The 18,827-nt window shown below is 39.0% G+C and overlaps 1 protein-coding gene across 4 annotated transcripts in view; it reads left to right on the top strand.

The window, feature by feature from the left end:
- Positions 1–18,827, top strand: part of dgki (diacylglycerol kinase, iota) — a 102,886-nt gene that overhangs the window by 55,475 nt on the left and 28,584 nt on the right. For 3 of the 4 annotated variants that reach the window (XM_026147877.2, XM_026147878.2, XM_026147875.2), the window contains exons 3-13: positions 1,231–1,326; positions 8,161–8,235; positions 11,500–11,556; positions 11,649–11,714; positions 11,795–11,863; positions 13,444–13,560; positions 13,937–14,011; positions 14,803–14,898; positions 15,586–15,668; positions 15,960–16,020; positions 16,101–16,214. In XM_026147877.2, coding sequence (XP_026003662.1) covers positions 1,231–1,326; positions 8,161–8,235; positions 11,500–11,556; positions 11,649–11,714; positions 11,795–11,863; positions 13,444–13,560; positions 13,937–14,011; positions 14,803–14,898; positions 15,586–15,668; positions 15,960–16,020; positions 16,101–16,214 — 909 coding nt within the window. The remainder of the gene's footprint in view (positions 1–1,230; positions 1,327–8,160; positions 8,236–11,499; positions 11,557–11,648; positions 11,715–11,794; positions 11,864–13,443; positions 13,561–13,936; positions 14,012–14,802; positions 14,899–15,585; positions 15,669–15,959; positions 16,021–16,100; positions 16,215–18,827) is intronic. The other variant, XM_026147876.2, reaches the window with a different exon arrangement.

Below are 18,827 nucleotides of genomic sequence, written 5' to 3'. Positions count from 1 at the left end.
ATTTTTATCCAATTATGACATGGATAATGTGTCACTTTACATATTTTGCCCCAGCATAAAAGTTTAAAATAACTCTTGCAAAATAGACAAAAGCAATTTCTCAGAGTATTCTGCTGCTTCATTTCCTTTGTGGTTTTTTCCGTCATATTCAACAAAATCTGCAAAGTTTGTTACTTTCCTTGATGAGTGCTGCATTCGAAAGGAATCTTCTGACTGTAATAAAAACTTTTCCTTCATATTCACTTAGTAAAAAAGTGCATGTCCCACAGTACCAGTCAAAATGTGGGACATTATCTCGAGACAAGGGATAAAAATGCCATGCAGTCCCACATGAAGAGGGATATCTGGACACCCTAGTCAATCCCCAATGTTATGTTGACATGGAGGGACCCCACGGCAGAGATTTACCCTATTAATTATTATTTTTACTTCCCGGTTTTCTGGGCCAGCTTTTATATTCTCAAAGTCCTACTGAGCTGAGTCATCTTATTACCCTCCCATTTCAGCCAGGCGTCGTCCCAGATAGATATACACATACAAAGCCACATCCAGACCTATACATTATTAAATTCCATATATTTTATGTTTGAAACTAGTGTGAACCAGTAAAAAAAGTAATTATTTACTTTTACTTTGTAAGATAGTTGCCAAGCTGATAAATGAAGTTAAAGTTGTCATATACATACAACATACTGTTATTAGGAAATACAATCAGGGTTTTTCTTATGTTGCAAAAAAATCACAAAAGAGAGAGGAAAGTGCAAAATTAAGATAATTAAACAAATACAAGTTAATTATATAATTAGCAAATGAAACAAAAGGTCTTCCAATCCATTTTTCCATTACTGAATGAATGAGCAAGCAAAACTATTCACATCTGAGCTGAGGGAGCGTGATCACAGCTGTGCAGTAAACCCGGTGACACAATTTTACTCAAACATTCAGCCTGCATGCATTTACCTTGAATGTCTTTGTACGCATATACACTGACATGTATTACTCCATGTAGGAGTGTGTTTGCACATGAATCAGTAGTGTTTAAATTAACATGCACTGTGAAGTTACCCACCTACTCAGCAGTGGCTGTTATGTGCTTGACACACTTGTTGACCTCATTCGCTGCCATGTGCTCATGTCTATATGGTTGCAGTTAAATGTGAGTGAGACAATGTTGACTAATTTTATGATTATTCCCCGCTCATTTTCTCTCTCTTGTCTGCTTCTCCGTAGGAGAACGCAGTGAATGGGGATCACCTGTGGATGGAGACGAGCTGCTCAGGAGAGCTCTGTTATCTTGGAGAGGACACCTGCGTGCTAAAGACAGCTGTGAGTAATCTATAGTCCTTATACAAATCCTATGTTAGCATGTCAGATACAGTGAAAGACTTTTGTTTTTTCTAGAATATGTATATTTATTTCTTTTAAGTAATGGTCTTATGAACATTAAATAACTGGACTAAAAAGAATCCCAAAAAGATTTTGCTCCTTGTAATCAACTCGGTACCCAGATCCTCAAAAAAAGAGAAGCGAACTTCAGAAAAAAGACAATGCAACAAAACATGTATGGTTTAGAACAACTAACTAGTCTGACTGACTTATTGTTAGATTCAAATCCTCTAAAAAACTCCCGAAAGGTCCCAAAATCTTTTCAAGTACATCATCTTCAGGCTTTGGTATATATTTGTATTTTTAAAGGGAGGTTTCATATTTGTCTTATGCACTCATAAGCATTTGGTTTAGGCGTTATTCCCCCTAGACATTTAGCTTTTTGGTATGCAAAAACTGAGACTTATTAATGTTGCTCAGCTTTGTTATTTGTATTTATATTTGTGTCCTTCTGAATACAAACCAAGTAGAAGTAGTTTTGGGTCCCTCTTCGAAAATGATTTTCTCACACATTATTAAGAATTTTATCCTTTAGCAGCATCTGTGAATCATTCAGTGAAACTTTTTGAAACTGAAAATGAAAACTAATGCTAATTAATGCATTTTTAAAAAATCTTTTCAGTTTGAATTGATTTTAAAAAATGGATATAATGGCATCTTAAATTAATTTTATATCATGGCCCACATACAGCCCACTTTGGTCTTAAGTGGGCCAGACCAGAGAAACTCTCCTTTCTGTTATAGTGAAGACATTTAACTACACATTTAGTCCCTTTGATATCTTAATATAAGAAGTAACTTTTTTCTGCATAGTAAAGAAACACTGTGATCAGCGCAACTGTTTGGGTTTAAATTGTCAGAAATAAATGTGCAAAAAATACAGAAAAAGTTCTGGTAGCTCTTTACTCAGATTGTCCCTTAAAGTTTTAGAGTAGTTAATGGAAAAACAGGAAGTTGTCTGTTTATCAATTCATTACGGTTGTGTAGTATGATTAGCTATTGGGGAGGTCTTTATCGTCTACCAGCCGACTCAGTGGCCAGGTCAGTGTTGTGGCTGCTCTCGATATCATTCATCTGATTCACTTGCAAAGTTCAGATGACCTCCAACTCTGCCATCTGGGAGTGCAGCTGGTGACATTTATTGTTTTGGCCTCTGTCATGTTGGTGTTTTGGAGCCAGACGTTACCTTATATTGACCAAAGGTTGATGTGCCAATTTATCAGCTATTGCTAGTTGGCTTGGTTGTGGTCTTGTACACCCCATTCCCCCCCCCCCCCCCACCCCCACCACCACCACCCCCTTTAGACTCAACCCTGCGACAGAATGTAAGACGGCTGCCATCAACATCGTGCTAGACTAAGTCAGTAGTTTGTCTGCAAAAATAGACTTTTATTTGAACTTCTGTAGGTTTTCTGTAGGTTTCGCTGTGTGCAACAAGCAACTGTCGATGCATGTGTGGAAATGTGACAATTGCAGAGTTAATCAGCCTGAATCAACCATGACCAGAGTCTCTTATATCAGCACCTAATAATGCTGCCCGAAACACATCTGATTCTTAAAAGCTTTTTCATGCAGCAGAGTTTTGTCTCTTTAGTGCAGCTGCAGAATAAAAAGGCCTGTTATTGCTGGTGCTATGTTAATGAGACAAAAACAAAAAGCAAAAACATGATGACTCTAAAATGTGGCATCAGGAGCAGGTAATACAAAATTTCCGTGTAGTACCAGGTTGTGATTTTTAGTGCCACACATGAAACACTCATTGAAACACATCATTTGTGCTTCATTTGCAGAGCAGGTGGTCCCAGTGTTCTGCAAAAGGAGCGTTTCGTATTCTGTTGTAAATGCTAAAACAAAGCATTATTTTAAACAGGATGCCACACTCTGATTCAGGTGAAACATGTCCACAAAGCAGAGAATTAATTACTCCAAAAACAGAGAAGGAAGTGTGTTCTGAAGTGTCGTTGACTACAAGCATGCAGGGCTGCAAAGAAAGAGTCTGAATGAGAGCTGTTGTTGACCTTTTGTCCATCTATTCAGCTCTTACAAGAAAAACAGCACCTGCTATACAGAGCTGAGAAACAGCCTTTAATTCACTACACTAATGTAATGACATCTTTGTACATTTCCACTGATGGAAGGTAATTATAGTGCACGTATAAAAACACATTAAGACGCTGTCAAGATTGAGCTGCAGCAAGAAATAATCTCTCTGTGGTGATTTGTGTTAGATAAATGTCCAAGAGGATATGCCGACCTCAGAGGAATCTGAGATCGCTTTGACAAGTCGTGGCTGACGTAAGTAAACACATTCCTACCTGTTTTCAGCGGGATCAGCTCGATTTAATCTCAGTCATGAAGGAGCAACCAGGCTGTCTGAAGGAAGCAGCTGAGGTTTTTACCTCATGTAAGGCAAATGCTGCAGAAAATACCTCCTCTCTCCTATTACACGCTTAACAAAGAGTGTTTGAAAAGGAAGTAAAGACCTCCATGGCATGCTTCATAATCATGGATTACCATCCACCCATCCATAAATCAGAATCAGAATCAGAATCAGAATACTTTATTGATCCCTGGGGGAAATTATTTTTTGTTACAGTGCTCCATTTTAAACCAACATTAAGACAAGACAGACAATACGCTAACTAAGAATAGTACAATATATACATAAATATACATACATACATACATAAGTCACTTATAAATAAATATTTGGAAAAGAAACATGTGTAGTTGTAGCAGCAAACAGTGTGTTAAGTGGATGCGTTGTACAGGGAGATGGCCACAGGCAGGAATGATTTCCTGTGTCGTTCAGTGGTGCTTTTCGGTAATCTCAGTCTCTCACTGAACGAGCTCCTGTGACTGACCAGCATGTCATGGAGTGGGTGGGAGGTGTTATCCAACATTCTCTTTATCTTGGACAGCATCCGCCTCTCCGACACCACCTTGAGGGAGTCCAGCTCCATCCCCACAACATTGCTGGCCTTACGGATCAGTTTATTAAGTCTGTTGGCATCTGCGACCCTCAGCCTGCTCCCCCAGCATGCAACAGCATAGAGGATCGCACTGGCCACAACAGACTCATAGAAAATCCTCAGCATTTTCTGGCAGATGTTGAAGGACCTCAGTCGCCTCAAAAAATAGAGACGACTCTGGCCCTTCCTGTAAAGTGCTGTGGTGTTTTTAGCCCAGTCCAGTTTATTGTCCATCTGTCCATCCACCCATTCTCCATTCAGTCCATTCAATCCTCTATACCCTGGTATGTTTCTATTGGAATATTCCAGATTGCTGGGAATTCTGAAAGAAAGAGAAATCTGATTACAAATTCTAAACACCTGATTACAGCTAAAAAAAAGTTATGTAAAGTCTCAGTTATAAGTTAGTTTTGATTTACAGATCACAAGTAGCTCTTTAAAATTATATTTGACCAATTAAGATTTGTACAGTTGCACATTTCATAATGTTATTCTCATCATCTCTTTTCTGTTTTGCCTCCTACTCTTCATCGGCCTCCTCCACCACTGCTCTGTCCTCCCTCATCTACACCTCATCCTCCTCTTGAACTCAAGTCGTGGCTCTAAAACAATAAAATGTGCATTAAAATGATGACTTATTCTCCATTTATTCTATTTATTTATCATTGTCAGTCATGCAACACTCCCATCTCCAGACAGCTGACAACAAGTCTGCTATAACCAAAACAGATTATGCCAGCTAAGGCTTGAGTGTCCTAAAATATGTTAAAATGTAGTGTGTACAAAACGGTTTTTATACACCAACAGTCGTAGCATCACGCCAGTTGGCCATGGCTGTTATGGGGTACAGATGGTTAAAGAAATTTTTTCAGAAATGATGGCAAACCTCTTTCTGGGACAAGAAGGGACTATTCCATCAGTGTTGTTTTGCCAATCTTCAAGCTTGGACATGGTGTGAAAAGAATTTCCACCTTGCGTTACTCTTGTGAATGCATATTGTGTTGGAAAACGACAGATCGTTTTGGGAACCACCTCAGAAACCTCACCCCATCTCTGAGGCTGAGCCCAGACCTAGAAGCTTGTTTGCTGCTTGCATCTCACTCTTTAGTTCGGTACCCACAGCCTGTGGGCAGAGCTGAGGATCAATCAGACAGTAAATTCACATCTTCTCCTAAATGCTCAGCTCTCTATTCAGCAGAACAGACTGGTACAGTGTCCGCCTCACCTCAGACATGGTACTACTGTACTTAGACATGCCGGTTAGTAAACACTCATGAAGTCTTCTTAGTATCCTTCATGTTCTGGGGTTGTTTCTTTTTGATTAATTGGATTGATGTTTTTAGCATCATTTCAGTGAGGACCACCTTACTTAAAGGAATATTGTTATTTTTGTCTACTGAAATCTATATTTGATGGCATGGCTCGGCTCCTGCCTGGGACCTCCTCATTCTCGCTATATTATGATTATTGTCTTGATAGAGCGATGTGGTTGGAGGTGTGATACAAAGCCACAATCTGGCCCACCAACTGTATGCTGGCTGGCATTGAAATCAGCTGATCTACTGGGATTGTGGCTGAGTATGATTCCATTGATAACACATTTAAATGCCTCAGTCCCAATGCTTGTCTCTCTGCTCAGCCATACCTTAAATCCACTCATAGGTAAACTGAATGAGACTGCTGATCTGATTACAGCTCAGCGCTCTTCTGGGAAACTTCCCTATCCTGGTCCTGAGTTCAGCAGTGTTAGGCAGGAGTATTTATTCAAGGCTTTAATGCTTTGCCCGACTGGTTTAAAATTTGTAGTGCTTTATAACTACTGGTTATTTGGTGATTGTAAAATGTGTAAAGTAAAATGATGTCATACTTTGTTTCCTTTTCTGTGAAAAACATGCTGTTAAAAGGCTACCGGACATTAATTGTTTTACACAGCTGTTTAAAGTTCCCTGACAATGACCATTAAAAATGTATTTTGTGTGTAATAAATAAAGTTCCTCTGTTTAGAACCTTCATTTTTCTTGGAGTTTTAACTCTTGTGGCATCTTGAAAAAGGATGTCTTGCTTGTCTCAGCATGATAGTTCATGTAAGAAGCTGATCTTGTGGCGGGGCTTTCCAAGCAGAACATTCAGAGCTACTAACCCATGAAAAATGAGGGTGAAACGTTGTTTTTGTTGTTGTTGTTTTTTGGGGGGGTTTTTCTTTTCCTTTTGTGTGTGTGTGTGTTCGTGGGAGTAGCTCTGAGTATTGCTCAGTGTGACATTCAAGAGTGAACTCATTGACTGGAGATGAGACCACTCCATTATTAGTTGTCATATTATTACTCATAATGAGTAGTTTGTCTGTTGCAAGAGCAAGGGAAGCACGGCAGTGTTATTTATTGAAGGCAAATCGCACTTTGGCATCTTGAGTGTTTGCTTTTTTTTTGCCAGTCACTGTGTGATAAATTACTCTGCGCTTTTAATTCATTCTTTTACCTTAGAGATTTGTTTTTTGTGGGTTTTTGTGTGTGTGTTTGTGTGTTTTTCCCAGCCCCACAGCAGTAAAGATTATTTTCTGGGTCTGGAAATTGAAGCTGAAGCTAAATTACCTTAAACCTGCATTCATTTAAATGGCCAACAGGGGGCGACTCTTGTGAAATAATTTTGTCTGTAATTATCTCACTGTAACCAGAACTTCAGTGCTGGTCTCGGTTAGGCCACCTGACCCTCGTAATGTCTTATTTCAAATAACCAGGATACCAAAATTAAGTTTTAAAACCCACGTCTACAAGCCAGTGGGTCTTCCTACGATGAATTCGTCCAAGCCTCATTTGTTTTTTTGTACATTCCTTTCACCATAAAAGTCTATAAACGTTATGCAGTATGTGACTGCTCTAGATAAAATGGCTTAAATGTACGTAAATCAGCTTAAAACAAATTATCTAAATTTCAATTTAGATTTTAGAAATTTCAATGCAGGATAAAATATTTAAATGATTAAATATATTATTACATTCACTGTACATAAACTGTTAAAAGGTAAGGACTGTGGTTGCTGATTTTTTTTAATGTAGTTTGTAATCCATGAATGAAAATGTTAAAAAAAAAACTGAATTAGTTATATAAAACTAATTCAGTTAAAAATATGCACAATTATTTATCAAATTGGTGAAAAATTATTTATTATTATTATTATTTTAGTGGTTCACAAAAAATCGTATGTATTTTATTAGTGATAATGTATATATTAACAACATATGGCTTTTATTCATGATTTTTATGTATTTTTGCATTTTTTTTTAAAGAAAAAAAACATACACAACATTAGAATTTTTTTTTCTTTTAATAGAAAAAAAATTAGCCAATAATCTGAAGTTCTTTGTAGAACCAAGCAAAGATATCAAGGTTTTTTTTTTGTTTTTTTTTTTATGTTGATATTGACATGAAAGTAACATAAAAGACATTTTCTCTAAAGATTGGGTAGTGACACCTATATCTATAGAAGAGTCTGAAATATAAGCTAATGTTCTTAAAATCCTTATTTTTTCCATTTTGAATAATGGCTGGTGAAAAAAATAACAGAAATGGACTCCTCAAGCCTGGAGTGTCACTGTGCTGTTAGTGGTGCTAATAAAAGTCTGCCACTGCTTTTCAAACTGAACTGGAGTAAAGGTAAAATGTTGGGGGACCTTGAGCACATCTTGCCAGTGTGTAACAGCAGGTTGCTGTTAGTGTGTTCTTACACTGCTTGCGTTTGTTTCATTTGCTGTGTGCTGTGTGGATTTTGTGTGTCTTACTCTGCCCTTTGTACTCTCTTTTTAAGAAGTCGGCCCCCAGGAGGAAATGTGCAGCCTGTAAGATTGTTGTTCACACCGGCTGCATGGAGCAACTAGAAAAGGTAACACACACACACACACACACACACACACACACACACACACACACACACACACACACACACACACACACACACACACACACACACACACACACACACAGTATGTGTATGGGTATAGAATAGCCTTTATTGTCATTGTACAGAGTACAACGAAATTGGAGTGCCACTCCCTTGGTGCAAGTTTCAATAATAAATATAAATGTAAAATATAAAAAGTACAAAAAAAACAATCGTAAGTACTCAAACAATAGTATGTACAATATATACAGGATAGCAGCATTAAAATGATGACAGTATGAATAGCAGCATAATATAATGACAGTGACGGTATGGAATAGGTTCAGTTGTTTTTGTGCTTATTTACTACGGTGATAGCTCTGGGAAAGAAGCTATCCCTGAATCTGTTTGTCCTGGTTTTATGTGACCTGTACCGTCGGCCTGACGGTAATAGTTCAAACAGTTGGTTGCTGGGGTGAGAGTGGTCCTTGATGATATTGCCAGCTCTGCTGAGGTACCGAGAGTTTGCAGTGACCTCCAGGCTGGGCAGAGAGCAGCCAGTGATCTTCTGGGCTGTGTTGATGACCCTCTGCAGTACTTTCCTGTCTGCAGCTGAGCACCCTGCATACCATGTTGTTATGCCGTACGTTAGGATGCTCTCTATGGTGGCTCTGTAAAATGTCACCAGCAGCCTCTCCTCCAGGTTGTTCCTCCTGAGCACTCTCAGAAAGTGGAGACGCTGCTGGGCCTTTTTAACCACCGCTGTAGTATTTGCAGTCCAGGAGAGGTCATCAGATATCTGCACGCCCAGAAACCTCATGGAGTGTACCCTCTCCACACAGCTCCCGTGAATGTAAAGTGGGGCCGGGTCTGCTCTGCCCTTCCTGAAGTCCAAGATAAGTTCTTTAGTTTTCGTGGTGTTCAGTTGGAGGTTGTTAACTGAACACCACTCAGTCAGTCTGTTGACCTCATCTCTGTAGTCCGACTCATCCCCCCTTGAGATGAGTCCAACCACTGTGGTGTCATCCGCGAACTTTATGATGGTGTTTGAGAGATGGGTAGGGGAGCAGTCGGATGTGTAGAGCGTAAACAGGAGGGGACTCAAAACACATCCTTGTGGAGACCCGGTGCTGAGTCAGGTAACCCTGACCATGATTGTAACCCTGTCACTAAAACCACATTTTGAGTCTTAAAAATGCTTTCAGACTTGTAGGGATGGGTATTTTATCCACATAAGGGCTGTTGATCCCCACAAGTATTGCAAACTTCCAATTTTTCTTGTCCCCACAAAGATATGTAACCATAGTACACAGACACACACACACACACACACACACACACACACACACACACACACACACACACACACACGCACACACACACACACAGAGTTTATTGTTCATACTTCATTTTTGTCATAGTTCTCGATCCCTGGTTTATGCTCTTGGGTTCTGAGACTCAAATAAATATAATATTAAATAGCTGTTCCATTATTTCTAAGATCTTTAAATGCCTTTGATAAGATTTGTTATTTTCTTTCCCTATGTAAATTAAATGAAGCCGAGGCATGATAAGAAAACATATATTTTATTTATCCCAAAAGCTACAGCAGCCAAAACATTAAACATAAAAAGTAATAATTAAAGTAATAATTGGTAAAAATTTAAAATAAAATTGAAAAGTTATATAAGAAACTGAATATAGAATCAAAATACCTTACTAATTATTAGCACAAGCACACATGAGACTAAAAACAACTCCAGGTTATACACAGGGTTTAACAGGGTTGTAGTAACCAATGTGCTGCTTATCTTACAGGTATTACCTTCCAAAGGGTTATTGCATGAAGTACTCCATGAAATCGGAAATCTTTCTTGAAATGAGTCTTACACTTGACAAAGCCTCTGGGCAGTTACAAGCACATGAAGGTTGTTTTTAAATCAATGCCGTGAGAGCCGTAACTTAACTTCAGTGGTCACTGAGTCATGAAAAATGTCTGCAAAGTACCTGAGTAAAGTTTAATGACTGTGCCTGAACATTAGGTTAAAAAGCCTTTTCCCCTTCAAGCCATACTTCTACTGTGCATGTAGAAGTCTGACAACATTACTGCTTTATTAACAGATCAATTCAGAGTGGTGATATGTCTCTGCTCATTCTCCAGAGCACTGATTATATGAAATACTTGTCCATATTATGAATTAGTAAGAATGCTACTAGTACTAGCACTACCCCTGTACTTAGCAAGGCAGTATGCTCTCCACCACACAGTTTAAACTGTATTGGACCTCTGCTGTTGACTTGCAACATGACTGGCTAATAAGTTTCCCATTTTGGCTTTTGATTGGCTCTTACTAAATTCTCACATGAACCTTTACAAGAGATAAAACAATAATTCGCCACTGTTTAAAAGTATAAAACATTTAATTGATGCATAAGGTTCAGAAAAGCCTAAATGCAATGTTGAGATGTGAGAATTCGGGCTCTCAGGTGGTTAAAGATGCTCTGATGTAATAAAGTTTACTGTAGCTTACTAATAATTTTTGAAAGGTCTTTATGTCTGTGCATCAAAGTTTCACTGATCTTGGTTTTGTCCTGGCTTCCTCTCCCCACCCCAACCAGTCACAGCAGATGCCTGCACTTTCCTGAGCTTGGTTCTGCCGGATGGTTTTTCCTGTTTAAAGGGAGTTTTTCCTTCCCACTGTCACCAAGTGCTTGCTCACTGGGGTCTGATTGTTGAGGTTTTCTCTGTATTATTGTAGGGTCTTACAATTTAAAGCGCCTTGAGGCAAATGCTGTTGTGATTTGGCACAATAAAATTAAAATGAGTTTTAGCATGAATATATTCCAAACTCTTTCACCCCTAAGTTTAGCCATCTCAGTCAAATACCAAATCCTAACAGTAATTCTAACTAACCCTAAGTCTTAAGGCAGTTGGAAAAGATATATAATTTTTGTGATCATAAATAAAACAAATTCCCAACGGCAGCTACAGATGATTTATGTTAATTTTTAGTCTGAATGAGCGATTCTCGGGAAAACTAAAACCCTAATCTGCCAATTTTGTACAGGCATAATACACACACACACACACACACACACACACACACACACATTCAGTGAGTGTATCATTATAATTATAGATGTCAGCTTTTCAAAATAGTAGCTTAACGATTGCCTGCATGTGATGCATTTATGGAGCATCTGTAAAAATGTAGCTGTGAAAAACAACCTCCCCAGATGGAAACTACAGCTTATCTCTTTTTTTAGATAAACTTCCGATGTAAGCCGACTTTCAGAGAGGGAGGATCCCGAACCCTGAGAGATGTAAGTGTGTAGCTGCATAAATGTGAGGGAGGAATCGGCTTTTTGTTTGAGGCGTTAAGTGAAAGAAATTGTGTTTCTGTGTTTGCCGGCAGAACATCCTCAGACACCACTGGGTTCACAGACGACGACAAGAGGGGAAATGTAGACAGTGTGGAAAGGTGAGTTTGCACTCAAAAACACATGCAGCTGCACACAGATGTTGTTCCTGTTCATGCAGACTGCCTCTTTGTTTCTGCAGAGTTTTCAGCAGAAGTTCTTCCACAGTAAAGAAATCATCGCCATCAGTTGTTCGTGGTGTAAACAGGCCGTAAGTCCGTTAATTCACGAGTAAATATGATATTTAACCCCACTAAGATGTTATTAGTGGGGAAATACAAGTTGTATTGTGCATTGAAGTGGATTAAATATAAACTTAAGCACTACAGGAAGTTTCTGTACCTATTTCCAAATATATATTAGAGTGACATCATTTGTTATTATTATTATTTCCACATTAACAAGGTCATGTAGACCCCACTCATGAATAGGCTGGTTGTACTGACACATCTGTAATCCCCCCAGTCTCTCATTTCCTGCTGTCTCTACAGCTGATTTTCTAATGTAGCCATACAGTAAAGTAAAGATAATCAATCATTTATGTACCCAATCTGTCTCGAGGCTGGAGGCGGAGAACTGCTAGTGTCACTGAAGGAAAGCACCTTAAAGAAAATGATGCATCACGTCCTTGTTTTTTGAAAATGTGGTTGCATTATTTAAAAATATTACATGTGTCATGGGCTCAATAGAGTAACTGAACCTATTTAATATTTTTGTATATGGTTACATAAATTCAAAATGTTCCCAGAACAGGGAATATGTCATAGGTTCAGTACTGTAATTGCACCCATTTAATGTCTGTGGCTCCCTTTATTTCCTGCTGTCTCTACAGCTGATTTTCTAATACAGCCACAAAATAAAGCAAACGTTGGGTACATAAATGATCAATAACCCGCCTCAAGGCTGGAGCCAGAGGACTGGTAGTATCACTGAAGCAAAGCACCTCTGTCACACAGAGCAGGGATGTCACTTTGACCTTATATGGGCCAGATCAGTGAAACTGTCCTTACTGTCAGTGTAAAGAAGTTTAACTACATATTGAATCCTTCACATATCTTAGTATAGGAAAATAGAAGTGCAATTTCAACAGTAGATGCTGTAGTTAATGGAAGAAATCTGTCAGCTATAATTATTATCTTTTTATTTATTCATTACTTACTGCAGATCCTCCATAAAAATATTGAAAATTCTATTGTAGCTAAAAAAACCCAAACCTAACCAAAAAAACCCAGGAAGTTCTGTTTTTAAATGTGTATCTATTTCTCAGATTCTCTGGTGTCGCATGAATGGCAATGTCAGTAGGAGATGCTGTAAAACTTCTGAAAATACAATTAAAAGTCCAAAATCGCTGCCTTCCTTCATACTTTCCAAAGCCATCCTTGGACCGAATTGGAGCCTTTGGTGGGCCAGTTCTTGCCCCCGACCCTTATGTTTGACACCACTGAGGTAGCATAAGAGAAGCAAATATTGGCACTCAGGGTGTTTTGTTTTTCTTATAAACAGCTGTGTTAGAGCACCACACACGGACAATAGAATAGAATAGCCTTTATTGTCATTGTACAGAGTACAACGAAATTGGAGTGCCACTCCCTTGGTGCAAGTTTCAATAATAAATATAAATGTAAAATATAAAAAGTACAAAAAAAACAATCGTAAGTACTCAAACAATAGTATGTACAATATATACAGGATAGCAGCATTGGCACAACATGTATGATAGTTTGGATTGCAAGTTTAGCGCATGACACGACCCTGAGGAGTGTTTTTTTGGGCTTTTTTTTCTCCTTGCAGTTCCACAACAAGGTAACATGTTTCATGCTGCACCAGATAGAGGAGCCGTGTTCACTGGGGGCCCACGCCGGTGTCATAGTACCACCGTCCTGGATCATCAAAGTCAGGAAACCACAGGTATGCTCATACCCTCGCCGAGCACCCTCCTCGATCGCTCTGCTGGTTGATAAAGTTCACTGGGTGTCATCTTGTGACAGTAATGAGAAATGATTTTGTCGATCTAAGTTTAAGACTCAAAAAGAAGGCATGTCACAAGCTCAGTGTGTGCTAATGTGTGTGTGATTTTTGGGGTATGATGAGATGCGAACTGACACGTGTCTGGTCTGTCTGAGGGAACTCTGGGATTGTGTCTCTGTTATCACACACAGACACGCACACACATACTGCATATCTCTGTCGCGTCACATGCTTCATTGCACTTTTAATTACCATCACAGGGGACGTGGTGACAGTGAACTAACCACTGAACTCTGTGTGTGTATGTGTACCTTAGAGCTCCCTAAAGAACTCTGCCAGAAGAAAAAAGCGGACATCTTTCAAACGAAGGACAAGCAAGAAGGGATTAGATGTAAGTGATATTATCAGTTACACTGTCATAATACATTTTTAGCTCATGTTTATCCTTCATGTGATCTCGACTCAAGTAAAAAAAAAAACATTAAACTAAATAAAAGTCGTTGCCGGCTGACTTCAAACTGTGTTTATAAAACATCGACTTCATTTAGGTATGAAATGAAAAATTCTTGCTTTAAATCTGCCTGGATTCTGATGGCCAGCAGGGGGCGACTGCTCTAACTGTGCAAAAAAATTAGATCGAGTAGAGGTATTTGGAGAAGTTACCTTATTTCTTTTCATTTTAAACACACTAAATGTTTTCTTAGTTATTTTTCTTTTATTAGTCTTCACTTGAGCATGATGAAAAAATATTTACAAAAAATATGGAGGAGGAAGTAGAATATAACTGAGGGCATGGCTAACCTGTCGGTATTGTATCTGTGCAGAGCTGTTTTTCAGTCATGTCCACACCTCGCTCTCATGCTTAGTTTAAAGAAGAAAAAAAGAACAACACCAAAATTGCCAAATCAAACCAAGCTCTAGGAAGCTATGTCCATCTTTGCTATACAGTCTATTATTGGATTATTAGGGTCATCTGATCTCAAATCATCGCGGGCTTCTGCTCCACCATCTGGAACTGGATCGACCGACTGATTTTCATAAAATACAAAAATTGATATATCAAGCTAAAATTTCTCAGCAGTCATCATATATGCCCAAACTTTGCACCATATTGAATGGATCATGATTTTAACATTTATGTTATGTGAACATTCTAATATTTTGATCTTATTGATCTCTTAGGAGTCTAAATGGCGTCCGTTCATGCTGAAGCCTCTCCCCTCTCCCCTCATGAAGCCCATCTTGGTTTTTGTGAATCCAAAGAGCGGCGGCAACCAGGTGAGCAAATGTCTTTAATCTTCTGTTTTCATCTGTTTGAGACGCCTTCTCTTCTCATTGTTGTTTGGAGATATTGTCGCTGCCTCACCTCGTCTGTCCTCAGCCTGTCTATAATTAATTTTCATTGTGAGGATGTCGGTTCAGACAAAAATTTGGTTTATCAGATGAACTGAGCTGAGCTGTTTTCACACATGAACTCCAAACATTATCGGGAGATTCGGGCGGAAACATCTTCAGAAGTTTCACAAATGTATCACACAACAGGAAACGGTTAGCTTCAGAAGTGTTGGCGCTGCAGGAAATACTCCGTTTTGTTTAGGCGAGCATGCAGGAGGTAGGACACAGCTGTGAATCCACCGGAAGATTACCTGCACAGCTCTCAGATATATGGACAACACGCAGATTTGTACTGGGGAGTTAAACAAGTTAAAGGCTCATTCAGCTGAGGCAGATGTTTGCATCTTACCTGCAACTCCGTCAGGTAAAAGTTCAGGGCTCCACTGCTTACTATAATCTTTTAGACTTCATCAGCAACATCTTCAGAACATAACACTGGGTTTAGTTTAAGATTTGGAGATTCATTTCTCAGATTTTCACAGATTTTTTTTTAATTTGCTTGCTGTTAGTGGCAGCTTTTTAAATATTGTAACATGAAGGAAGCTGAATTTTTTTCTGCTTTTTCTGTAGGGTGCCAAAGTGTTACAGATGTTTATGTGGATCTTGAATCCTCGTCAAGTCTTCGACCTTTCGCAGGGTGGACTGCGCGAGGCGTGAGTAATCTTCCCTTGGGGAGAGTGCTGGTGTTTCATTACAGCCTACACAGTTAGGCTGAAATCACCCTGAGCTTGACAGTTTAGTACCAATTACCTACTTTAAATCTTCATTTCACATCACCCTTATCTCAGTCCACCTCTGAGGGGGGAAAGCCATCTTTTCACTCCTCTTTTATTTAAATCCAAAGCTCACAGGTGAACAATTTTCATAAAATCTGGACCAATTACACCCACTCAACACTAATCAGCAGTCTTTTATTCTATAATATTACCTCTCTGCTTTGTTAGGTTGGAGTTGTATCGCAAAGTGCCAAATCTGAGGATCCTTGCCTGCGGAGGAGATGGCACGGTGACTATACATCTCTAATAGCCACTATTTTCTATTCTAAATTTCTACAACTTACACTTTGCCTTCATGTCTCGCTGTAGGTGGGTTGGATCCTGTCTGCTCTCGATGAGCTGCAGATGAATCCCCAGCCTCCGGTCGCTGTGCTTCCTCTGGGAACAGGAAATGACCTCGCCAGGACGCTCAACTGGGGTGGGGTGAGTTCCTAGCCTTGACTTCTGCTGCAGAGTTGATGGAGAGCAGCAGGGCGCAGCGGTGTGCCCTCTCTGAGTTTATGTGCAAATTTTTTGCACAACATGACTAAATAAATTAGATCTAACGAAGAAAAAGAAGAATAAGAGCAACAACAGCTCTTTCAGCATAAAAAACAAAAACATATTTAAGGGATTTAGAGAAGGGAACATTTGCGTTCTTCATGAGAGAGATGGAAATTTCCTTCTTCAGATTAAACATGACAGGTTTATAGCCATGTTGAGTATGCTCAAATATTAATATGCAGTAAAAATAAATTCTCTATTCCCCACCACCTCGGAGAGCTACAAAATGCCTCACCCACATTCCAGGATGTCTAAAAGAGCTCCCTTCCTCCATATAATCTCCCCCCCTGACCCTTAAGCCCGTTTGACCTCTTCAAAGCACAACTAAGATGACATGCTTGTTGGTGACATCACAGCAGCTTCCTGTAATTATGTTTCCTTTTTAATTTTAATTTTCTGCAGTTTTAAACAACTTTAAACACAACACAGAATCAACCCTCTGACAGCAAAACGGCTCGCTTAGCGCACCCCACCTCACTGGGAAACATCACAGCAGTGACACAGCTGCAGTGGGTGTTGTATTCAGAGCAGGTTTAAGTGTACAGAACAAACTGAGGTACAGAGTTTATAAATCCATAGGTCGAGTTGGCAGTTCACTCAGGGTTTTTCGTGCATAGGAAACAGAAAGGGTTTGGGTTTCCCTCAGGGGAAAATCACTTATACTGTAAGAAAAAACAAACCATTTCCATCATTTTTTTAAAGTAGGGTTTCATTTCCTCAAGCGTAAAATACACTGTTTGTTTTCACATTCCAGAAATAATAGAAAAAAACGCATGGATGTCTTTAAGTAAGGTATCCCAGACTCATCGTTTCAATTATATGTGGACCAGTTGTGCTCACTGAGACTCACACACCAAAATAATAAGCCGCAGTTCATTGCTGCAAATTTTCTGAAATCTCTTTGTTATTATATTGTTTATTGTCTCATAGGGGGTCCAAACAATCGTTTTTTCCCCAGTGAGCTGTAAAAGATCCTCGTCTATTGCACAACAAACACAAAGCAAATATCATGAAGACACAGCTGCTAAAAATGACAAAACAATTTCCAAACTTATACAAAGAAAGTTCTCTATTCATTAAGAAAAGCTTTACTCATTTCATTAAGAAAAACACAGGAAAAATATGACCAAGATTTGTTGAAAGTAAACCAGAAACCCCACCATTTTACTACTTTTAGAGATTTTGATTCCTCCGACTACCGCCCGGAGCACAGAAATGTGAATAAACGTGCTTATATATTTCCTGATATTGTTGCAAGTGCTGATTATCATCCAGCATTGACAGCTGAATTAAACAGTGGGCCACCAGCCCTACAAATAGCAAAAAAAACCCCAAAACAATAAAACCCCTCTGGGGTAAGAAAACGACTCAGTTGACCACAATCTGCAATCTACTGACATCTAGTGGTGAGATTTTACACACTGTAACTTTAAAGATGTCTAGAGGAAATAGTGCAATTAAGTACATTTTTCAGATGTACCTTTTTCACTCTTGAAAATTTACAGTTTACACAAGCTAAATTTATGGTAAAAGACTCGTATGGAGTCTCAAACATAAAGCATATTGTACTGTTGTCAAGGTGGAACTTTTTCTAGAAATAGCCTTACAAAAGCTGGAAGTGTGGCATTTGTTGGATTATGAAAGGCGAGCCCTCCTCTGCTGGTTTTGACCTTCCTCTCCCCAAAACTTTCAGAAAGTCTGACAAAAATCTGCAACTTGTTCCTAAAACTCTGATGAAGCACTGAAGTTTGAAGAATCTGCCTCTTGACACACGTTTCAATAACAGCACTGCAGCAGATCTTTTACGAGCACCCACATTCTTCCATGAGACTTTTCATGAGATCAGCTATGTAGGCTTGTAGTGAGGATAATACATCAAATATTTCACGTATGAGTCAAAAGTTAGAGTGAAAAAAATTGATATGTCAGCAATTTTTCTTCACATTTTTCAGATAATTGGCATAAATGTATTAGTAAATTGATAAGAGGTCTTTACAAAAATCTATTTTCTGGCTGACATGCTGCAGTAAAATGACAGCATGCAGTACAGTGGGGCAAAAAAGTATTTAGTCAGCCACCGATTGTGCAAGTTCCCCCACTTAAAATGATGACAGAGGTCAGTAATTTGCACCAGAGGTACACTTCAACTGTGAGAGACAGAATGTGAAAAAAAAATCCATGAATCCACATGGTAGGATTTGTAAAAAAAATTATTCGTAAATCAGGGTGGAAAATAAGTATTTGGTCACCTCAAACAAGGAAAATCTCTGGCTCTCACAGACCTGTAACGTCTTCTGTAAGAAGCTTTTCTGTCCCCCACTCGTTACCTGTATGAATGGCACCTGTTTGAACTCATCATCTGTATAAAAGACACCTGTCCACAGCCTCAAACAGTCAGACTCCAAACTCCGCCATGGCCAAGACCAAAGAGCTTTCGAAGGACACCAGGAAAAATATTGTAGACCTGCACCAGACTGGGAAGAGTGAATCTAC

This window comes from Astatotilapia calliptera, chromosome 17 (genome assembly GCF_964374335.1).
Source record: "Astatotilapia calliptera chromosome 17, fAstCal68.1, whole genome shotgun sequence".
NCBI classification, from domain to species: domain Eukaryota; kingdom Metazoa; phylum Chordata; class Actinopteri; order Cichliformes; family Cichlidae; genus Astatotilapia; species Astatotilapia calliptera.
This window is presented reverse-complemented; position numbering and strand designations above follow the sequence as displayed.